At 35.4% G+C, this 23,837-nt stretch overlaps 2 protein-coding genes across 2 annotated transcripts in view; both read left to right on the top strand.

Moving 5' to 3' along the window:
• The first annotated feature begins 10,028 nt into the window (after nucleotides 1–10,028).
• LOC114350332 (dynein intermediate chain 3, ciliary) lies at nucleotides 10,029–11,875 on the top strand. Its single transcript, XM_028301089.1, has one exon. The coding sequence runs from the start codon at nucleotides 10,030–10,032 to the stop codon at nucleotides 11,779–11,781; it is 1,752 nt and encodes a 583-aa protein (XP_028156890.1). The 5' UTR covers nucleotide 10,029; the 3' UTR covers nucleotides 11,782–11,875.
• A 7,769-nt stretch (nucleotides 11,876–19,644) lies between these two features.
• LOC114350333 (uncharacterized) overlaps nucleotides 19,645–23,837 on the top strand; it is a 30,967-nt gene continuing 26,774 nt past the window's right edge. The window contains exons 1-2 of the mRNA XM_028301090.1: nucleotides 19,645–19,716; nucleotides 22,014–22,083. Coding sequence (XP_028156891.1) covers nucleotides 19,649–19,716; nucleotides 22,014–22,083 — 138 coding nt within the window. The 5' untranslated portion in view covers nucleotides 19,645–19,648. The remainder of the gene's footprint in view (nucleotides 19,717–22,013; nucleotides 22,084–23,837) is intronic.

The following is a 23,837-nucleotide window of genomic DNA, read 5'->3' as shown; positions in this document are numbered from 1 at the left end:
GGTGGCAAATAAAATGTTTGAACTAAATAATATTTTGTTTCATTTCCTCCTCATAATAGTTATGGGTCGTAATAAAAAAAGTATGCGGGTAGATGAATTGGATTGATGTTGATATTAAATGTTATCTTGTTTATATTACTTCCACGCAAATTGTTATTTTGTGTTTAGGGAAGTTTGGTACCTACATTAAAATTAAATATTTGTAAGAAAACATGAATATTATTAATAAGCATCAGTATATCAATTTCAATTCAATGTATTAGACTCTACATTAAAGTAGATTTACTTTTATTAAAATCTACTACATTTTTTCTAGTGACAAATTCTTATAACGACAGCGCTCTTACACATACTTCGAATATTCATCTCGTATAATGTACGACCGTAAACTCTGTCGAGTCGGTTTCAGTTCGTAGTTTGATATTGCTAGTATTCCGGCGCTATTCAATTTTCCTCTCAAAACAGTTTGGTCGGTTCAGTGTTACACAAGGCGATTTATTCACCGCATTTCTCGCGCTGCCAATTGCAGACTCTAGAACGGGTGTGAAATGATGCAGTAGAGCGGGAGACGACAGAAACAAAGTGTTACTTGATCCAAATTTCGCGTTTACATTTATTTCTATCGGTTTTATACTCACAAACATTACTATGAGGACTCATAATGCGCGTGGACGCACAGGGTCCCAAAAACCTATTCATAGACAACTTGAGTGGCGGAGTGACACACACGAACCAATCACAGAGCCTCTTTTCAACGCTGTGCGTTCGACTTCGCGTAGCGTTGCTGCTTCACTTAAGCAAGCATCGTTTGTGTATACGGATGTTACTCTAATACACCATTACAAATTATTACTAGACTGCCTAAAAATTATATTAATAATATACAGGGTGTTAGGTAAATGGGTATATGAGCCGACACTAATCCATGTTAACATGGATATCTTCATTTTAATTATTTAAATTTTCATACAAATCGGATTTTATAAAATTTATTTTGTATGAAAATAAAAAAAAATGATGATATCAAATTTCTGACTTCACCATACCATTTATATGCCCATGTTAACATGGGCAAGTGTCGGCTCATATACCCATTTACCTAACACCCTGTAGAGTTTGGAACACTGATTATTATCTTTGTTTGAGTTGTTACTAAACGCCAGCCATCCTTGCCCCTTTACCCTATAAAGAATTTCCTACATTTAAAATAGAGCAACGAGATCGCTCTTGGCATGCATCTCACCCTGATAGAAAGTGATGACCAGGCGACGAAGGTGAACTGGTAACTTACCTGCAACTGAAGAAACATAACAGTGCTGTTAACATTGTTGATATGGCAACAGAATTAGGTACTAAGATGTTTTTTGGAATAAAAAACATAATCGCCCCCTCAAAAACCTGGGGGTATTCAAACCATCTAAAATGATAATTGATACTTCAACACATTGTTCTTTGATTTATTAACAGACCCGACTCAATTCTACGAGCTGTGCTGTTGTTTTAGTGCGTGGTCAAGTTTTTTAAAACTCAACTCAGAACACGGTAATAAAGTTTTAGAAATGTAGGTCACCATCTGTTTAACCTTTGAATAACGAATCATTGAGATTGTATCATTACAGATCTTGGTAAAGTATCGACTTAATGTACCGGATACCTCAGATAATTTTAATGTTGTATTCTTCAGATATAAATTTTAATATTATCTCAAGATCCCTAATTTGAATGTCTCTAGAGTTGAGAGTAAATAATCTTGTTTGCTTGCCTCCATTTAAATAATTCGACACAATCTTAAATTTGAATTTCATATTTAAAGATAGGTACTTATATTTATATCTGGGCGAGGTATTTCGCGAAGTGTGCTTGGGAATGATAAATTATTATTACTTACGGCATTATGATCGATAGGGTCGTTAAGCCTCGGTATGGTAAAAAAACCAACGTGCTGATGACTGGAGCTCAAGCCTTAGGAAGATTTTGTTGAAGTACTGGACGTGCTTTTTGTCTGAACCTCGGTCATATTTTCACTGCAAATAAAAGATGTTTTTTAACATCTCAATCTAATGGGAACGTTAGATTAAGCCAAACATTAATAATTATGTAGTAGTCAATGTATGATATTCCAGATGATGATCTGGAAAAATGGTGAATCCTTCGGTAGCAATTTTCACTTATTTCCAAATTTCCAGGTTTTGATAAACTTTAACGTACATCCTGTATCCTGGCACACTTAGGTAAATTGTAGGTCAAAGAATCAAAGTTCATAAATTGAAAAATATTTTACAGTAGTTTCTTGCATTCATAGTAAAGAAGGATCATCCTGAATAACTTAGGTACGTTCAAAAAAGCGCTTTATAAAAGCCAAAAAAAATCTCACACAAAGAGGCAGCAGTCAATAAAGATCATATTCTTCTTTAAAATAACTCGCTCATTTCATGTAAATAATTACGAGGAAGTATTTTTTACACAACCAACTCAATTTGTCAATAAAATCGGGTCTCATAAACCCACAAAGACTGTTCCCCACATCCTAATTCTGCGGGCTGCCGCTTTGTTAACACGACCCCGAATGATACCCTCAAACAAGATTAATTTACATCAAATTCACAATAAACATCCCGCAAACCGTACGTATTAAAATTCAAAAAACGTGCGGAAAATGGAAACAGCCGGATTTAAATTAATTAAAACCACAGCTTTTGTAGACGTGACAATGCAATTTGAGACACGTTTTGACGTTGACGAAGTTGTGGAGCAGTTTCGGAATTGGTTTTTAACTCAATACTCTGTGGTTTGGTTAGCTATTGAAAAATTAAAAATGATTGAATATAGTTTGTTAGCTTTGCTCTGAAGTTCAGCATTTGCTATTAATATAGGTATCATGTAGGTGTGTATACAGGCCAGACAGTTTTTATAACGTGTAATGTAACGTATCTCCCAAAGCACATGGTTGGTTTTACAGTCAGTTACTTTAAAACTCTGTAAGTCGTAACATAGAAGTGCTCAATAATGTAGTCAAGTAAGTAAATTTTAAAGTGTAAATTTTGTATGTTTATTGAAGAAAAACCTAGAACCTATTAAAGGATGATGAGATTTTAGTGCTGAATCTGAAATAATCAAGTCATTATCATCAAGAACATCAGCTGTGGGATCTCAAGATCTAATCTTTATCTAACTAGGATATCCAAGATACATCATAAGAAGAGCCAAGCTAAGAAAAGCAGCATAGCAAAAAGTTCTCCGCCCGTAATATGACCGAGGGAAACGCAACGTAAGTAATCTTAGCACCTTCTTTGCCACGGTTTCATTAAGCCTGCCCTAAACACACATCGATCTCCCAAATAAGACGGCGGAGGGTCCAATAATTACGACGGTGAACACCTGCGTGGAAGCACAGTATAATGAAGAGCAGTGAGTATTCTACATTCTGGGAGGAATGATGTGAAGTAGGTATTTATAGCCAAAGGGCTTGGAACTCAAATTGTTTACAATAAGCATCAAAATCATTTGAAGAATTTTCTTGATGCAAGTGCACCATACTTACTGGTAACTACGTACAACGTAAAGTTAAAACTGTAATTGAAGAATTTTTGTTAGAATTAATTTTACTTGCTAGTAGCTGTCATGTCCTGTAGGAAAACTTTAAGATTTTTCAAAAAGGTACTCGGAAAAACTATTTTGAAAAAATACTTTGAATTCACGTAATTTTTTTAAAAACCGAGTGGTGGTAAGAGTTTTTAAATTCAAAAGATCGTCATTTTGTTCTGTCTTTGTTATCTATTAGGGTTAACCTTTCGCGTGCTGTGCTGTATTCTCTACAATTATTTAATCATATTATTTTCTGTGTTGCCGAAGTCCTTTGCCAATAGGGTGAATGTGCAAACCTACTGCACTACTTTACACTGAAAGTACTGTCTGTTTAATTACTTCCTATGTCAACAGGGTTTTTTCAGCGGCCTTTGACACCCGATGTTAGCAGGCCTGATCTGTCAGCACACTCGAGTAAGCCTTACACAAACAAGTCTATTTGCGTTCCGTGGTCCACCGAGACCTGAGTCAACAGTAATATCCTCATCGCTTTTGAGGCGGACACTTGTAAGATACACTGAAGGTGTGGACACAGGCTCGGTAACGGACGGTTAACTATGCCTGTTATGTAGATGCGTATGTAAATGCTAAGGACACATACGCCCGCATTCACAAACATTACTATGAAGTCTCATAGTGCGCTTGGACGCACAGGGTGACACACAAACCAATTACAGAGCTCTATTCAACGCTGTGCGTTCGATTTGCTGCGTCACTTAAGCAAGCAGCGTTTGTGAATACGGCCGATACCTACTTACTCACTATAGAAAGTTTGTAATTGAGTCATTTTTATAGGGGAAAGTCGGGTATATTGGACCACTTGCTAAATTGTCCCACCTTAATATTTCGTAGAATATTATTTTAATAGCTGCAACGGCGACACTCAACGATAGGCACATAACTACTTAATTACATTGATAATCAGTCACAATTAATATTTTTTTCGCTATTTGCGTTCCGTGGTCCACCGAGACCTGAGTCAACAGTAATATCCTCATCGCTTTTAAGGCGGACATTTGTAAGACACACTGAAGGTGAAGACACAGGCTCTGTAACGGACGGCTAACTATGCCTGTTACCTATGTAGATGCGTATGTAAATGCTAAGAACACTAACGCCCGTATTCACAAACATTACTATGAGGTCTCATAGTGCGCGTAGACGCACCGGGTGACACACGAACCAATCACAGAGCTCTATTCAACGCTGTGCTTTCTATTTGCTGCTTCACTTAAGCAAGCATCGTTTGTGCATTTTTTTAAGTGTAGGTATGATTTTTATAATGTATAGGCTAGGCTTCCTATTGCTAGACAAGGATCTCAAGATGCTATCCTTGACTTATTGCTTGAGGTGCAAATTAATGATACTTATTGTACTCTTCTATTATGTTTTTCACTGAATCTAACCCAATAATAGGTAGATATCACAAAGGCAGCGCTGGACGTAGGCCGCTACCAATCGATCAACATGGAAAACATTGGCGAAGGCCTATGTACAGCAGTGGACGTCCTATGGCTGAAATGATGATGATGATAATGAAGCAAAATAGGCAGGTATGCGCTAGATACATACAGCTACCAACCGGGCGATGTGGAAATCATTGGGGGAGGCCTATGTTCAGCAGCTGTAGACGTCCTGTGTCTGAAATGATGATGACAAAATTATTGCATGATTTCTACAAGGGTGTCATATTTTTATTTGACAATAAGTTATCTCATTTAAAAAGTCAAAATTATAATCTTACAACGAATACGAAAACGAATTTGTCGAAGTAATCGTGGATTTCGTGTGAAGGTATGCAAATTTAAATCATAAGGATTTAAATTGTAGTACCTAACTAAATAGGCACCATAAGTTAACAGAGCTTATTCACGCCTTCTCGGATATTTTATGAAGCTTACAGTGCAATATTGAGTTTGTTATTTATACGACCATAAATTTCATTGGGAGTGCACTAAACTGCAGCTGTGAAAATATTGTGTTTGGATACGGATAAAAATTATTATTATTCATTTAAATAGCTATGAGCTTCTCTTTAAATCGTACAATAAAAGTTTGATACGTTGTTATTTGTTAAATTTTAATTCTAATAACATAAATCATACATAGTTTGGTATCTACCATGGTACTTTTAGGGACTTGAAATATTTTTTTGGAATTATTACTTAATGGAACCAAAAACTATATTGTTATTGTTTAATGAGTTTTTCTTGTATCAACATAGTTAAAATAATAATACCCACCCGTTTGTTTACAAGATTCACAACAACATATCATCACACCGAAATCCCCGAGGAACGTGAGGAGAAGCGGCTTGTGTTGTAATTCCAGTCAGATCTGTAGATCAATTTTTCATATTACACGTTTTTGTAGATCGGGAGCAAGATTCGGCGATTTATCAAGCCCATATGTGGCGGACAAAAATCACAGATTAGGTACTTACAAAAAAGGAAAACAAAGAAGAACGTGATCTGGACGAACGTGACTAGAATCGATTTGGGTAACGAAGTTCATGATTTTATTACGACACTTTTCCTATTTGCGCATCTACCATCGACTCACACTTCTTGTAATGATGTCACAGCAACCTAAATATTAGCATCTAATTTTGTTGCAGTAAGAGCAATTTTACAACAAACATGTAAAGTGAGATGTGCAGTTTTATATACCTTCGCCGCGGAAATTTCAATTTAAAACTCTGCACCCAACCTATGGGAGACAACTACAAAAGTTGCGAATAGGAATAAAAGTTTATTTCCTTCCGATACAAAACTGTGAAATGTGAATTGAATTTTATATTCAAATCGTAAAGGTTGCCGTTTGTAGGCTTGCTATGTATTTTTATGTTTACTGTGTGTAAAGGTGTGAAGTTACTACATATATTGATAAAGTTAAAATAAGTAAGCGAAAACAGATTTTAGCAATTTTTCAAACTACACTCAACATCAAATAAACCGCACCTTCCGCGACGCGAACTATAAAGATTTTCTTCTGACACAATCATGGTACCCCAACAATATTGGTGTTATTTGAAAGCCCAATAAATATCCTTAAAAAAAATACATTTCATTTCTAAATAAATGATTAACCATAAATGTGACTTGAAAATAGACCTCACTTTGGGCTCACCTCTGGGATCAATTAGACCAATTTTTATGGTTATAAAACCAAATAAAGATCTCACGTGTCCTCTTTAACAGATGGATAGCGATTAATCCCAACTTAACAGTTTTATAGTCATAAAAAATGGCTATAGCGTAACTACCTATTTTTTAAAGAAGTGACTTTGGATCCTTGTAAAGACACATTTTTGGGGTAAAAACCTTTCCTTTAAGGAAATGAAGTTTAGAACTAGGCTTTCAAATGGTACCAATGTTGGTGGGAAGTGAGGATGTATACATTTCATAAGTGCTTGTCGCGGGAGGTGCGATTTATTTGATGCCGAGTGTATGTCCCAAGTTTGATTACAAAGAGAAGTTCTATTTTAAGTGAGACATTATAGTTAGTTAAATTTTTATTCACGTAACTTAAAAAAATAATTACTTAATTGCACTAGTTCTTATGAAGCTATGATTAGTATTGATAAACTCAGATCAGCGACTTTATAACACATGGGGTTATAAAAACCAAACTTCGACCGCCAATCTCATTTAGGACATGGAGTGTGTGAGTTATGAATGGTAGACGCTACCTTATGGCTGCGATGGCATAATATTTGTGTGCCGTATATTAGGAAAAGCTTTTACCGACGCCACGACGGCGAGATACCAACGTATTGACATTCACTAATGAAAATGTACCCCAATACTTTGCGATAATGTTGATTATGCCCCGCTCTCCCCACAGGGAGATCTGTGTTCAGACAAAAATGTTCCCGTAATGTAATTGCAGGGGTTTTATATTTTTCATATTCCGTTATTACGTTTCGTAGTGTTTGCGATTGAAAGGTTCGTTGTAGGAGTTTAGGAATACTTTCTGTAATTTGATGAAAATAATTTTTATTAGATTAAAATTTACGATATTAGAGATAAGAAATACAGGGTGGAAACGATAACTGATCTCACTCGATTATTTCTAAACTATAAAAGATATCTAAAAACTGGTTACTGATCCTAAAAGTGCTTCACGAGCTCTTTCAAACGGTACCAATAATAGGTTACAGAATAAATTGGATCTATCCGAAAATTAAGTTCCCAGCTTCCATACTAAATGTATGCCAGGCACACAATATTAGAAGGGTAGTTTTTTGATATCTTGTATAGTTTTGAAATAATCGAGTGAGATCACTTATCGTTTCCACCCTTTATATCTTTCATTGATCCTTAAGTTTCGTATTATTACTAACATATTACAACAAAAATAAATTCTAATTTAATACAAGTTTAGTTTTAGCGGGCGCCATCTTAATATGTTCCAGTGTTGATAAAATAATCACATTTCGCTGAAAGCATTCACGTCCGTATTCAACCTAAATCCTACAATTTTCCTTGTGACACAAATAAATGAAGAAGCATTCTGCTTTAGACAGGTCTGGAGAAATAGGTTAACTTTAAAACTTGGCTCATTTTATTTCAAGGCTAAACAAGTTAGTTTTAACTATTGTATATGACATTCTTTTAAGCTCAAAAAAGTAAAAAAAAGATTAAAAAAATATATTGTCGTTAAATTTTTTTTTTACAAAAAATTTTCACGGTCTGTCTGCAGAAGCTTCCCTTTTAACGGGGTTTAAAACTCAGCAATATTCTAAAGCCAAAATAAACTAATAAGGGACTAGAAAGGAACAAAAGAAAATTACCTCGTCAGGAGAACGGCTCGGCAAACAGCGGGCGTCGGATAATGAAATATTTTCATTACACTCACTAGCGTCGAGTGCAAATATGGAAGGGAGGTGTGTGCGTGAGCACACATTAACATAAGTGTGGGTAACAAATTAGGTCAATAACGTAGGGTTGGAATGCCAATATTCCTTATTAAAGGATTTAGGGTCTTTTAGGGTTTTCTACAAATATTTTGAGGTTAGGTTCCTTTGAGAAAATAAAGTTCGATATTGATTTTGTCACTAATTAATGTAAAATACATATTGTCTTACCCTTGATTACTTTGACGATAGCCATGTTAACGAAAGGGCATACGAGTAGCAAGTAGTCAATTTGATAAAATCTTTTTAAGAATATTTTTGGCACTCTAGAACAGACGAAGAAGCATTTTCTTTTATAAGCGAATGTAGACCATACATAATGAAATTTTGCAGTAACTGGATGTTGAAAATTCCAAAGATATGGCTGCTGAGAGTTAAAAATTAGGTCAATAACACACGGATGAGTTACGAAACCGACATGCGAAAATTGGAGCATCATACTAAGTTTTAAATCGCTGAAAGTTGCAAATACTTTCAACGCTTTCAATCTAAAATGGTAACTTTTTACTGGGAATTTGAAATGTTTTGGCTCTTACCACATTATTACTTCTTTCGCACAAAAAGCAACCGTACTAGTACGATGTTATTTTTTTAGCTTACATTGCCCTTTTATATACTTGGTTTACAATGGTCTAACAATGTGTTATTTATTTCCCAGAAAATCCTAACGTACGATTTTCGGATTACAGAAAGATTTTCTGTGAACTAAGCTAAAAAAATAAATGTTTTGGGCACGAAATATTGTGTCAGCAGTTTTGTGATTCCAGTAAGTTTAGGCGTCGTACTGTCTGGTAAATAAACGTTTCTACGTAAACTTGTGTCTCTTAATCCTTGCAATGTCGGCGCCTATCCTACGAAATTGAGTCGCACGAGAGACGTACAATGTGTGTAAACCGTTCCTACGTAAATTGAATTACCAATGTAAAGCGAACTCCAAGCCTTACGGGTGAAACATTAGTTTGAGACCATGTCATTTGGTTTAATGGTTCTTAAAGCTGTTATGTTCGGAGACTTTCTTTGAGAGGCGTGTACCTACTAACTTACTATGTTTCGATTTTTTTTTTTTTTTTTATCTACAACGAGGAAGCTCTTGGCCTGTATCTCACCTGATTTCTTGTATCTTTAAAGAATTTTCTTGAGACAGAAATAAACACGTTTTATAGCTTTTGGTTCTTTAGTAGCTGTATATTTCATCAAATAAAAACTTTACGATTTCAGTTACAGATATTAAAAAAATACTAGTTGATGTTGAGTATAGATGACCCATGCTGAACTGTCCCACCAAACTCAATGACAGGAGGGCGCTACCATCGTTCAACTATATGGTTTCCGACATGGCAAAAATCGGAACCAGCGATCCGGTATTGACGGTGGCGCCCCCCTGTCAATGTCATGCATAGGACAGTTCAGTATTTCGGAACTATATAATGTCAAGTTATTGTCATGGTTGACAATTTTATTTACAAGTTCCCTTCGTAAAATTTTGACTGCTAATAAATAATAGCAAAGTTATTACATAATTCAAAATGGATATATCGTATTCGTACAATAAAATACGCAAAAACTTTGGGAGGCAGCCGATGTTCTGTGAGGCTCCAGTGCAGTTACTCGACTCCATTGATCCTAATATCGCTGAACAGAAAAAGTATGGCTTAAGAAATCCAGTGCATAGTGAAGCTCAAGTATCACTAAACCAATCGGAACACTACATTAATACGAAAAGGGTAGTGTATACAGATTCGGGTGCAAATCATGGAGAAGGCGGTTGGCCGAAAGAGGTGAATTTCATGGATGAGGAAGCTACCACCAGATACCGTAGACGCGTAGAACGTGACGATAACTACGTAGATGCAGTTCTCAAGCTTTACTCTGATTTTGAACATTTTGTAAAACAAAACAATGCTGTTGAGTTATATGAAATGTATTTCAAAGGCATGAAGCCTGAAGAACCTCTTGAGAAATCATTGATCAGATTGACTAATGTATACAAAGATCCATTCACTAGACCTGTCTCATCGATTGCGTGGACGATCGAAGACGATTCGAAGATGGTAGTGTCATACTGTAACCGAAAGTATCCTATACCCATAATGCCTCCAGTAAATACCGTACACACCTGTTATTTATGGGACTTGGAAAATCCACATGCTCCATATCAAGAATTTTATCCCCCAACAGCTATTTGGCAATTAGTCTGCTCACCCGCCTCGCCTACTGTGATTGTAGCAGGACTCAATGATGGAAGGGTTTGTATGTTTGACATCCGAGATAAGAAAGAACCAGTTTTGTTAAGCCCAATGCATCTGGCCCACAGAGATCCTGTTACTTCAGTCCTGTATATTGCTTCACGAACAAATACTGAGTTTTTCAGCGGTTCAACTGATGGTAGATGTATGTGGTGGGATCTAAGAGATATGTCACAGCCTACAGATTCTCTGATGATGGCTATTAGGGTTCCACCTGGCGAACAAGCAAGTCTAGCTTATGTAGAAGGCGTAAGTGCGTTACAGTTTGAGCGTACAATTCCAACTAAGTTTTTATGTGGCACTGATACTGGTTTTGTGATTAATGTTAACCGAAAAGGTAAAACATTTAATGAAATAATGAGTGCGGTGTTTAGTGCTCAGAGGGGGCCAGTAAAAGCATTGCACAGGAGTCCATTAATCGTTAAAATGTTTGTCACCTGTGGGGATTGGACCGTAAATCTGTGGAGTGATGACGTCCACACATCTCCTGTTGTTACTGGATTTCCTCAAAGGCACGCAATCAATGATGTAATTTGGGCACCGCAGAGGGTTTCTTGCTTTATGTCCGTTAATTCTGCCGGGAACTTTCAGTTATGGGATCTTTTAAGAAAGTACCGAGAGCCAATCATTGTTATGCCTGTGTCAAAGTTTCCGCTGCAGAAAATCAAACCTCACGATGAAGGTCGGCTGGTAGCAATGGCTGATATAAAAGGTGTTTTGTACTTACTCTCTCTTTCTGAAAATTTAATTTATCCTGGTGATAAGGATAAACAGCTAATGACTCAGATATTCGATCGAGAAACAAAACGAGAGCATATTCTGGAGACTCGCATCAAGGAGATTATGTTGAAACGTAAAGCAGAAGAAGAGGGAGTGACAGCTGTGGTTGAGGAATATGTCGACGAAGAGGCACTGGCTAAGACAGCCGAGGATGAGTACAAAAAGTCTGTCCAGGAGGAAGTTAAGCGCACAGGCTACACTCCTGGGGGTGCAAGTAGACCAGCAGCTGATTCTAAAATGCGAAAACGTTAACACTTCATTTATCATTATCCTTTTATTTGATTAAAATTTCCTTTCCCTAAAAACGCAAAGTTTTCACATTAGAATGTTAGTTGTTTGTACAATAAATTATGCCATATTATTTTACTTTGTTATCTTTTCTTTACTCCTAAACACGTAAGTTGCATTTCAGCTATCAAATTACATTGCAAAGTTAAACTTTAAAGTATATTTCCAGCACCCAGACTTAGTGTTATGTAGCTTGAGCTTGACACCGATATAATTACTCAGTGGCCATTATTACGTAATGGAATGCTTCAATTAGACAAGTGGGAGGCACTCGTACCCCATTTGGCTTCCTTTGATCGTGTGCTAGCGCTAATTTATGCAATTACGCCTTGGCTAGGTATCAAGAAAACGTGTAAAATTTTATAAGAGCTTATAGCCTTACTGCAGTGTAATAGAGTTACGCTGCTGTTAAAATATTATTATAATTCATATTTTATCTTATTTAAGTGGATTATTTTTCATGTGACCATTTTATTGTGAAAAGAAGATAAAAATACTGTCAAAGATCTATCACATAGACATACAAGGTACCGATTTTTCCAAGACTGTAAAAAATAATCGCAATTTAATATTTCCTTAGATAAAAGACCCTGCCCGTAAATTTAATCTTACTCATCGTAATAAAACTGATGATGAAGGATAATGAAACCTTTCAAATATTCCATTGAACATTTTTCGCATTATATTCTAGACGTATCGACACTAAAAGAAAAATGGGGAAAGCAAAGATTAATCGACCATATTTTATAAGAAGTAATCATCCACAGGCAGAAATGTAGGTACTCAACGTGGGTGGACAATGAAGGCACATTGAGTAGTATCACAAATAGGCTAAATTATTCAGCAGAACAGTTAATTAAACTAGATCAACAAACAGCAACTAAAGACTGGCTTACGAGAAGAGCTGACTTTAATTTAAAATGGGTAGAAAGAGAAGAAGACAAATATAATAAGCCTAAGGGATAATCTATTCAACCAGTGACTTGACTACTAGGGGTCAATGTTAAAAGCAATCTGGCAAATGGTGTGATTGACAGAATACATAGCTTTGAAATGTACAAGCAACTACGGTTAATCGTATGTTGTGGGACTGATATTTTTACTATTTTGTTATATTAATCTTATCGAGACAAGAAAAAAGCTTCCGTGTTTTTTTAGCGATTTAGCAATAAATTTCTGATAAATGAATAACAACTTAAACCTAACAACAACAGCTTAACTAATAATAAATCCTATCGTAGATTAAATGGCAGTATAACTATACACGAGACAATTTTATCATTGGATTTCATTGCCGGTCAAGCTAAGATTCTTGCTACAGTCGTAGTGACGTGAGCAAGGGACCGTAATGCTCCTGAAGCTCTTGCTGTCGACCTTCGTAAGTACTGCAAAGTATATCACATGCAGTGGCACGTATTCTAACCTAATTAGAATAATCAACTAAATCCACCATATGAAATGAAGTTGTACGTATATACTCAGGTAGTGGGTTAACTTCTCCTACTTCCATTATGCTGAAACGTCCTCAACGTCGTAGGTCCTTTTGACCCGGTAAAGAGACTCGGCCGTCGTTACCCGGGCCGTTATTATCAGGGCTCACTTCATGTGAAGCCAGCCCTTTTCACGCCGAACCGGACAAACGCTCGCTATTTAGTCCAACCCTTTCAAACCTTCATAGTGATTCTAGTTAGAAACACCCAAAAGGTCTTTAAGGCTGATTATTCGTAACCTTACACCCGGAGAATGCAAAGCAACAAGTTTGTTAAGTGAGATTAAAGTTGATGAGTTTTCGGATTAGACGTTCCTTAAGAAAGGGGAAAGATCGATTTGTTACTCGGAATTTAATTTGCAGGAAATGCTCACAATACGTATACGAACATAATTAAGGTAATGGGTAATGTAGTATTGTGTACTGAGTAAATTAAAGTAACGCCCGTATTCACAAACGATGCTTGCTTAAGTGAAGAACACAATTGAACGCACAGTGTTGAATACAGCTCTGTGATTGGTTCATGTGTCATCTTATGCCTCTGTGTATCTACGCGCAATGTGAGACCTCATAGTAATGTTTGTGAATACGGGCGTAAGAGTCTTGTGTAAGGTAGGTAATTGGATGTAGGATAATAAACCAGCAGACAGTGGTGACTGAGTTTGTTGCGGCGCTTCTTCTCAGCACTTGCCAAATGTTTGTCTCGAAGCGCTGATAGGGCAAAAAAGAATGAGACATGTACTTATAGGCTCCTTAAGAGCATTTGAGGATTTGTAAGTACCTACGTACTAATTTAATTAGTCTGTACAAATAAAGATAATTTTGATTTTGATTTGATTTTGAAAAAATTTGGAAGTTGGACGGTTTAAAAAGAAACCAAAAAATATATAAGTAATTAATATCTACCTTTTACTAAGCGATTCGGCACATCAATTAGTTGAAGATAAGGACTGACTTTTCAATGTCGAGCCTGTTTTCATGCCTAAAAGTAATTAATCTTTTTACTTTATAGACTTCTCCAAGGTAAGTCGGGAAAGGTATTTCAATAAAAGCCTCAGGAAAAGGTATTTTTCTAGAAACACTAAGCAGGTCGTAAATCGTAACAGTATGCTAAGATTCAGAATCCAATTAAAACTATATTTATAAAAGCGAAAGGACTGATTAAGTCACTTACTCATCACGAAAACTCAAAAACTACAAGTGCTAGGTGTCTAAAATTTTGCATGGGGGTTCATTTTAGAACGTAGGTGTTCATCAAGACAGGATTTTACGAAACTCCACCCCTAAGGGGTTAAAACGGGGGTTGGAAGTTTCCACGCGTAAGAAGTCGCTAGTAATTATTATAAAGAACCTTTTTAGAGTATATTATATTATACTTAAAAGGAAAGAAAGAACATAATTATCAAAGGACACACTAAAAAAAATGGTTCGTTACTGCTTACACAAATGAGTGACTTGCGAACTGAGTGTTAACCTAGAGCTAAACCAGGTTTAGCTCACTACAAAATACTTTGTTTAATTTACACAAAATTTTGTTCCTTATAACCATAGAACCTAGTTAGTAGTAACCTCCAGTTCGCAAGTCACTTATTTGTATAAGCAGTAACCAAACTATTAGCCCGACGGATCAGCAAGCTGAAGTGGCAGTGGGCAGGGCACATAGTACGCAGAACTGACGGCCGATGGGGCAGCAAGGTTCTGGAATGGAGGCCACGTACCGGAAAACGCAGCGTGGGACGTCCACCCACAAGGTGGACCGACGACCTGATAAAGGTAGCAGGAAGGCGCTGGATGCAGGCCGCTACCAACCGTGCGATGTGGAAGTCATTGGGAGAGGCCTATGTTCAGCAGTGGACGTCCTGTGGCTGAAATGATGATGATGATGATGAAACTATTATTTTCATTGCAGAAGCACAAAAAGGAAGAAGAAACAAGCCGGAGGACTTTACAATTGATAGTAAGCTTGAATACTTAGTTCCTAAGTTTTACAAGTAACAATATTGAAGAAGCAAGATTCCTACGACAGGCACGTAAATGGTTTAGACGATATTAGTTCTCAACTTCTCTGGTCGGAGAAACTTCCTATATTCATTTTGTTTCTTTGACATCTAAAGCTACCATTGTAAGCTTTTCAACTTTGTATTAAATTTTGTTGTAAAATTGTAAATAAATACATAATGCAGATTTTTTCTATATTTCCTGTACTTCTGTTCTGATTACCATGTGAAATTAAAGGAATTCGATCGTTGAAATCCATTCTAATATTAAAATGTGAATGTTTCCATTCGATTTCCATTCCACTACGAGTACCTATATCAGGGAATCAAATCGATTGATGAATATTCAGTTCCTGATTGACTATCGCTAGTTAAAAATCAATTTATTTTAAGTTACGTTACTCAGAGTTCCTTAATAATACTAAATAAGCCAAATGTTTGGGAATACACTTTATAGGGATATTTTAATGTTGAAAGAACAATAGTAAAATTCAAATTTCCTTATCTCCCCTTTACGGGAGAAGTTCTTTACGATTATCACTGTTGTCAACAAAATAAACTCACATATTGTTTGGTAGTTAGGCTGTACTTACAGTGAGGGTGATTCTGGAATAGGTACGGCCGAGCTTTTAAAAGTTTTTCTCTATTTCTTTCTGCTTCATTAAGTCTTTAAAATAAAGTTGATAGATAGAAAGTATTTATTTGTCTCATAATAGGTGAAATTCACAATTTATCACAGTGTACAACAGTAACAGTGAATAATACAATCGTATAAACATCTACACTAATATCATATTACAGGTCAAGTTTGTAAGTTGATGAGTTTTTTGTAATATTTTCTTTACACTTCGTTCTCCTTTATACTATTACTACTACCTAAAAAACTTAATATTACTTTCCTGTGACAGACGACAATTCAGGCAAGCGAAGCCGCGGGCATAAATTACTAAATCTATTACTAAATTGATGGTTTCGTTTATAAAATAATAAAGAGCACTGAAGATAATAGTAATTCAAACTTGCAGATAAATATTAAATTGAAGAGCTTAATTAATTTTGCAACCCAAATCAATTAACCAAAGACTAATTGCGTATTTGTCGGCGAGATTATTTATGATCTAATTAATTAATAATGAAAGCCTAGTAAAATTCAAATTTAATAGTTTGCATTTTTTAATTAAACAAGCTGTTTCAAAGATTTTATTTATTTCAATTTATTTTAAAAATCATACAAATTGAATTGCTAACCAAGGTCAAGTAATTTAAAACCTCTAGGTATTTAATATTTTTATTTATTTATTTCATGTCCCATCTGAGGCACGCTCCAAATAAAAACAAACTTTTTTCAGATAAAATAACAGATTTCTTGCTGTTGAATATTTTTCAGCTTTATAAGGTCGTATCGGTATCCATTATGAATTAATGAAATTAGACCTAATTAATTAGGGGTTAAGAGTTATCAGTCACAGCAGTAAACACCCCGTTAACAGTACCCAGGTGTGTTACACACTGGAGTTGTTCTGTAAATTTATATGTACCTACGTAACAAAATGGCTTGGAGTGGGTAATAAGTTATAGTGGCAGGCGGGAAAGCCGCATTATTAGTGTAAGTAGAGATGTAGCAAACCGTATGTATTTGTTACAAAGTATTAGGTTATGTATTTTGTCACTTGAAATACGTTATAATACTTGCTAATCTAACAGATACTGAATATACCTAGGTCATTTCATCCACGAAGACGCGCCCTACTATTCTTCAGCTAATGTTTGAGTGTTATCCGTACACGCTAAATTATCCTTTAGTGCACAGTGCACACGCACACTACAAATAATGACGCTCGGATCAGACTCCCCGCACCCCGCGCTTCCCTCGACCAAAAATTGGTGGGACGCGTCGTCGTGAAACGATCCGTAGCATCTTATGTAGTTGTAAGAAGGGCTATTTTGCAAGAAAAATGTGTAGCTTGATGTGCTGCCATTCGTCAGTCATACCTTACCTGAAACGACGACGACGACGAGTATACCTAATGATAGAAAACTCAAGAAAAGATAGCATTGTTGAGATACAGACACTTTATTCTGGAAAATTCTAGAGCGTAAATGTAACACAATTTTCGTCACTTTCGCAGCTCTATTGTAAGCGCACCAAAAACGAATTGAAGGCTTTACTGCTTAATGTACCACACACGGAACCTCGATATCAACAGTTTCTGAGAAAATGCCGTAACTGACTTTGCGAAAACGTAACAACTTTTCCCGGAAAAAGTATTAATTTTAGTTTACGTTTTCTTTGTTTCATAAAACTGTTTTTTTCGTCCTTTTAGGTTATTTTTATCGTCAAACCTATCAAAATTACTACAATTTACTTTTTTTGTTATTTCAACTAACTTTTTTATGTCAGCTTGATCACTGTGGTGATTCAATGCACCACAAAAATCACCACAGTCATTGAAGATGATGAGATCTTGGAAAACGCTTATTATAAATTGTCTAATAATACTAGTTGTAACGGGGGTGAGTATAACTAATATTTTATTGTCTGGCTAAACTACTAATAATTCATTTTATAAGGTAGTTTTATACAATAAACAGAGTTAATGTACCTATGTATATTGTTTAATGAATAAAACAGATGAATCGGAGAGTTATTCTCAAAACAGAGGAACCTCGGGGAGTTATTCTCAGGTACACGTTCCCTATAACAATATAGCAATATAGTGAGGGAACGGTGTGTGTTTTCGTATGTAGCCCATTCTGTGCGAAAGCCCTCTCATTACACCGCCTTTATCATAAAATGAAGGTTGAAGGAACTCTAATCAGAGACCGTAATCTTGTACTGTAGTTAACCCTTCTCGTTCCTTGGGGATTTCACTGCTTAATTCTTTCTTTCGAACAACGAAACTTTTTGGAATCATCTGTTCCAAGAAGTTTAATGAAACGGTTGCAATTTGTTTTTTGTCGAGCACAAAGTTGAGGAGATTTCAAGGAAAATTATTTGGGTCTTAAAAATTGTTACATTGTATTTTATTGGATAGAGCGTTTCCTTTTTCTATTAACACTGGAACGAGTGAAATTTTAAGCCAAATTGTTCTTCGAAAAGAAAACCCATTTTGCTAGCTTTACAGGTAGGTTTCTACTTTAATTTTTGGTGGCATAAAATTCATTAAAATATGCATTCAGAGATTAACAATTTTACTCTGGGCCTAGACGTGAATAATAATAAAAACAATTTTTCATGATGATTTTTATAGCAAGTCTCAAATCTAAGCCTACTTCATATAACTGTTTATACAAAGAGACTTAACTACTACCCTCTAGACACATAAACATACATAGAAATATTAACAAACAAGTTATTTGAACCACTCAATAGAGGAATTGTAAAAGTTCTTTTTAAAAGCCAACTTGCAAAAATAAATGAGATTTTGTATAACACTCCTTAAGTGTATGCAACCTTCGATGGAACCTAAATAACGCGCTTTTCTTAGGTAAATTTATCGAGAGTTCCAATCAGGATAATGTTATTATGCTCGATAGACAACTTGTCCCGATAGAGGCACTGTAAACTTCACGGTAAACTAGTACACGGCTCATGTACACACGTCGAACTTGCTTCCAACAGACACTCTGCTAAGACTTTTGCGAAGTGTCTAGTGCACGGTTCTTGTAAGTTCTGTGTACTTACGAAACAATATTTATTGATGGACGGACGTTTCTCTAATGTTGAATGTAAAGGTAGTGCTAATAATGTAGGAAAAACATGGAATTAGTGTACCTACCTACCTATAAAACTTATTTGTCAACTGTTCAAATACAAGGGTATAAACCCTCTGAGATTGGTTTACATTGAAATATTAGTTTGATTCTGTGTTTCGACCTTTCAAATCTATTAGACTTTAACCAAGTAAAAAAGATTTTGACTAATAATTCAGAGCTACTATTCAGAGTACTAATAAATATTTGAATGATTTTAAGTTTCAGTTGAAATAAAGCTTTTGCAAAGGACGCATGTCAGTTTTTAATACCTAACAATATTTTCAGTCACATTATTGCTATTTTTCATTAATGTTTAATTCTTAAATATACTGAGCTTCAACTTAACCACGATTAATATTTCAGCAATTTTATATTTTCTGTTTAAAACAGAATCATTGGAAAGTTAAGCAATTTATTAGAGAAGATTTCATCTTCATGTCTACTCCACTCCCGAAATTGCTCGTCAGGTATCTCGCAAAGCAAAGGCCATTACAATCTTCGTAGCTCAAAATGTGGATCGGGGTCACCTAGATTGTTCCTCGCGTAGCAACATACTAACACATAACAATTGTCAGTGCACAAAGACGGGATGAGGAAGAAATTAGTGCCAGAGGAGAGACCTGTATGCAACGCAGTCGCTGTGTACCGGGAACGAGGGTAGGTTTAAATTCTGGCAAATAGATTTAGTACAAATTGAGTTTGAGCATGTTAAATGGGAGCTAAATGAGATTTTTGTACGTGTGTTTTTGTTTAGATTTTGTATTTATATAACAGTTTTAACAGTTTTTGTATTTATATGTAACTAGTTTTCCGCCCGCGGCTTCGCCCGCGTGGAATTTTGTCTGTCACAGAAAAACAATATCGCGCGCGTATTTGCTCACCGTTTAGACCTACCCTGGACTACGAAAAACATTTTAAAACAAAATCAGCTCAATCGGCCCAGCCGTTCTCGAGTTTTAATCAGACTAACGAACATCAATTCATTTTTATTTATATAGATATAGATAGATAGTCATGAGATAGCATAGCAACTCTACATATTATTTAGTGTACCTATCAGTAAAATATTTGAAAAAGCTAAAAGTTAATTCTTCTAAAGCGCGTCTAGTGAACTTGTGTGTGACCCGGTAAGTATGTGATTTTTTTCCTGGGAAGACAAAAACTACCTATTATTTATTGCCATAGAAAATTACACAACCTGAAAGAAAACTAATAGCTGTTCAAAAAGAAAAAGGTTTTGAATCGCATCATACTGAGGAAATCAAAGTAGTAATACATTTTAAGGTACAAACGATTTTTTGGCATCAAAAGAAGAATCTGGCATTTAATTACACTAGATACCGACGACGGCACATCAAGTTAACACGGTGGAAATTTTATACAGTTGTAATATGGACGATTTTCGAACAAAAATTATAGTCTTATGTGCTGTCGTCTGTATTATTTCCTATGCCTGATGTGCTATGAACTGTACAATAAAGCGTCATGGCTGAATTATCTGACTTGGCAATACTGAGCACTATTATTTCCTGGTCAGCGCACAGCTTATAGCAAATGCAGGAACGGCAAATAAACGTCGTTATTTTCGCATATTATAATGAGACAGCGTCTTATTTCTTTGTAAGATGCTAAGTTTATGGAACATCGGAAGTAGAGAGAAAAAATATCAAACATTTAAGCAGCTGTACTTATTGTCTGTCTTCCAATGGCTTGTCTCACTAATGCAAGATTCCATCCCAGTAAAAATAAACCTTGCAACTTCAAGGAAATTGTCTTTTTGTATCTCTAAAACCACCTAACATAATCATAACATTTACCTGAAGGGGTGAATGGGAATATTATCTTTTAAAACCAAATATTCTGGAGAATGTTGTATTTCCTCTACCTCATTTGATGCTATGCATGTGGATACATCAAAATCTCAAGATCAATATTTGAAATTTTTATTTAAAAATAAGTCAAATAAATAAAAATACTCAGTGAAATACTAGAATACATTCCTACTTAAGTTATGTAGTTGCTTTTTACGGACGCTATAAGTTAAATGAATGTAATGGAAAAGGCTGTTTGCACCTGTGCGCAGCATGACGTCGATGCACGAATTTAAGGGTGCGCTCATGCTAAGATGCAAACGGCAAGGAGCAGAACTATCTCTAGAATCTAATTAGCTAAACAATGAATGGATGTAAGGTGCAGAGCTCATCAATGAAGAATGGCAAAAAAATCTGCTTAAAGATTTCGCATAATTGTTAAAACTTGCAATTTTATTATTTTGAGCAAAGCTAGTAGACTTTTAGATTGAAATTAGTATCTATACTACCATTTAAATCAATTCTACAGTGAAAGTTCCTTTTGCTCTTATTTTTCTATGCCATTCTGCATTGTACCACATCTCAGCATACTCTCACCCTAAGCCTAGCTCGGGTCGCCGCGGAACTTAAGTGAGCATGACACACCTGGCGTGTGTTACATTTTACTTTGAGTAATAACCGACGCCTTACTTAAAGAGAGCACTGTGTCAAAGTGTTGCTACCGCAAAAATTAAAAAAATGGAACGTAAATCTTATTTGTAGCAGGATTTTTTTACTAGCTGTTGTTTTCTAATAACAAAAGACAATCTACTATTTATCTTGTGATTATGCTATAAATCGCTAATATTTACAACTTGTCTTGGATATTTTCTTTTTGGAATGTGTCTCCAAAATTAATGTGATCACAAAGTAACGTAACATCTCTTAGCGTCGTCATAATTTAGGTTCTTGACATAAGACCCCATTCGATAACATAAGACAAACATTACTAGCACAAGAAATCTGATATTTATGTCACTAATAAGTGTACGAATATTACGTTCGCAAAGAACAAATACCACTTAGCACGCAGACTTGACAGCAAATAGTCTAGCGATAAATTTAAGAGAAACGTCTGCCTCTGACGCGCTTTATTGTCGGCAGGAATTACTTGCAGCGCTTGGAGCAGTTCGAGAAAGCGATACAGGCGTACAACGAGGCGTTGCGATGGAACGTGAGTGCGAAAACTATGTTATTTAGCACATTTGCGGCAAGGTTCCGCATTCATTACAAGTATGTTTCTTGAAACGTTCTTGGTAGCTTTATCAAATAACAAATAGTAGCAGCTGTACTTGGTCCTTGTAGTGTAGTGCAAATAATTATTTTGAGAAAATTGGCATAAATTGAAGAGGAAATTCCGAAAATTGGATTCAATGGTTTGCTTTGGCCTTATCACTAGAGCAGTGAGCTTCTATCGGTAAACCCTCTAAAATATTTTAAACTATTATGTTGCAGTTTCTATAATATTTACCTTTAATACAAATTATTGTGTTACAAAATCCCGTAGCAGTAATAATGAACGCTCTAAAAGCTACATAATATACGAGTACAGTACCCTAGCAGTAGCCTTGTACCTATTCATATGACATGCTTAGAATGAACCTCGTATTATTAAAGAAATATCAGCCTTAGTCGCACTAGGCAGAACATTTTTAATATCACATGCCGCGAGATATTACATGCCCTCTGGTGAATATGAAGCTTTACTAAAAAATACAAAAACATTTTTATATCAATAAAAACTTAGAAATTCACGCAGATAGAGGTTATGAGCGTTTTAGTCTAGGATAAAGTTTAACATAAAGGAAAAATATTTAAAAAAAATCATTATTAAAATTAAGTTTTTACAAGTCTAGTAGTTGAGCAGCATGAATTGTTAGTTATTAAAGTAATTTAAAAAAAATGCTTGATAGAGTTCAATCAAAATCATTAATCCACACTTCGTCCGTTATGAAGCACGGAGCACTATATTTTGTTGTAATTGTGATTACGTTTAAAATTTGCTTTAATGGGTTTTTATAACTGATATTTAAGTGTCGTGCTAGCATAACATAATGCATAGATTTTCCTTGCATTACCATCAAGGAAATGCATACCCATTGTACACTACGATATCATGCAGTGGTATAATAAGTCCACAGATACTACTAGCATTTCCTCTACAGCCAAGATAGAAGCGAAGTAGAGGTTCCGTTTGTACAATTACTGCGGAACCCTAAAGCAAACGGTCTCGGTGCTCGCAAACGTGCAATTAGATCTGTATGTTGATAGAAAGCTTTTCGTATATTTTGCATTCAGACCCAAAATAAAAAAAGTACTTTAAATCTGGGATCCAGTTATTATTTTTCAATACTCAATAGTTTATTGCTTCCATAATGTTCACAATGCAGGTAGGTATTGTTTTTACTTTGCTATTTTAATCCGTAATGAATGTTCAAAAAAGTTATTATTTATTCATCGTACTTACGATGACTTTACACTTGTAAAAGATGTGTGATGTTTTTTTATTTATTAGAAGGATTGAAAATATTGCAATCATAAAATTAAACACACCATGGTAAGTATATTATTATGATAGCAAATAATTTGGAATTATGTAATCAATTCTTAAAAGCATTAGTTGAGTAATGCGTCTACAGAGTCGGTTAATAGTTCAATTACTTAGTTTTAGCTTACATAGCAATAAGTGAGTACTTGCCAGTGTTCGATTATAATCAAATTAATTAGTTTTGCTTACATAGATTATCTACAAGCTCAAGATTGATTGGTTTGATTTAGATAGATGTAGATGAGATAGTTGCTTTACGATTAGATTCAAACAGCACTTAGAAATGATCCAATCCATCAACGATCTTTAATGACGTCATTGATGTCCAATCATGGTAATAATACCTAGTGAGATACTGATGAATAGAATTAATCATAGTT

Source organism: Ostrinia furnacalis, unplaced genomic scaffold (genome assembly GCF_004193835.3).
Source record: "Ostrinia furnacalis isolate ACB-3 unplaced genomic scaffold, ASM419383v2 OfSCF0867, whole genome shotgun sequence".
NCBI classification, from domain to species: Eukaryota; Metazoa; Arthropoda; class Insecta; order Lepidoptera; family Crambidae; genus Ostrinia; species Ostrinia furnacalis.
This window is presented reverse-complemented; position numbering and strand designations above follow the sequence as displayed.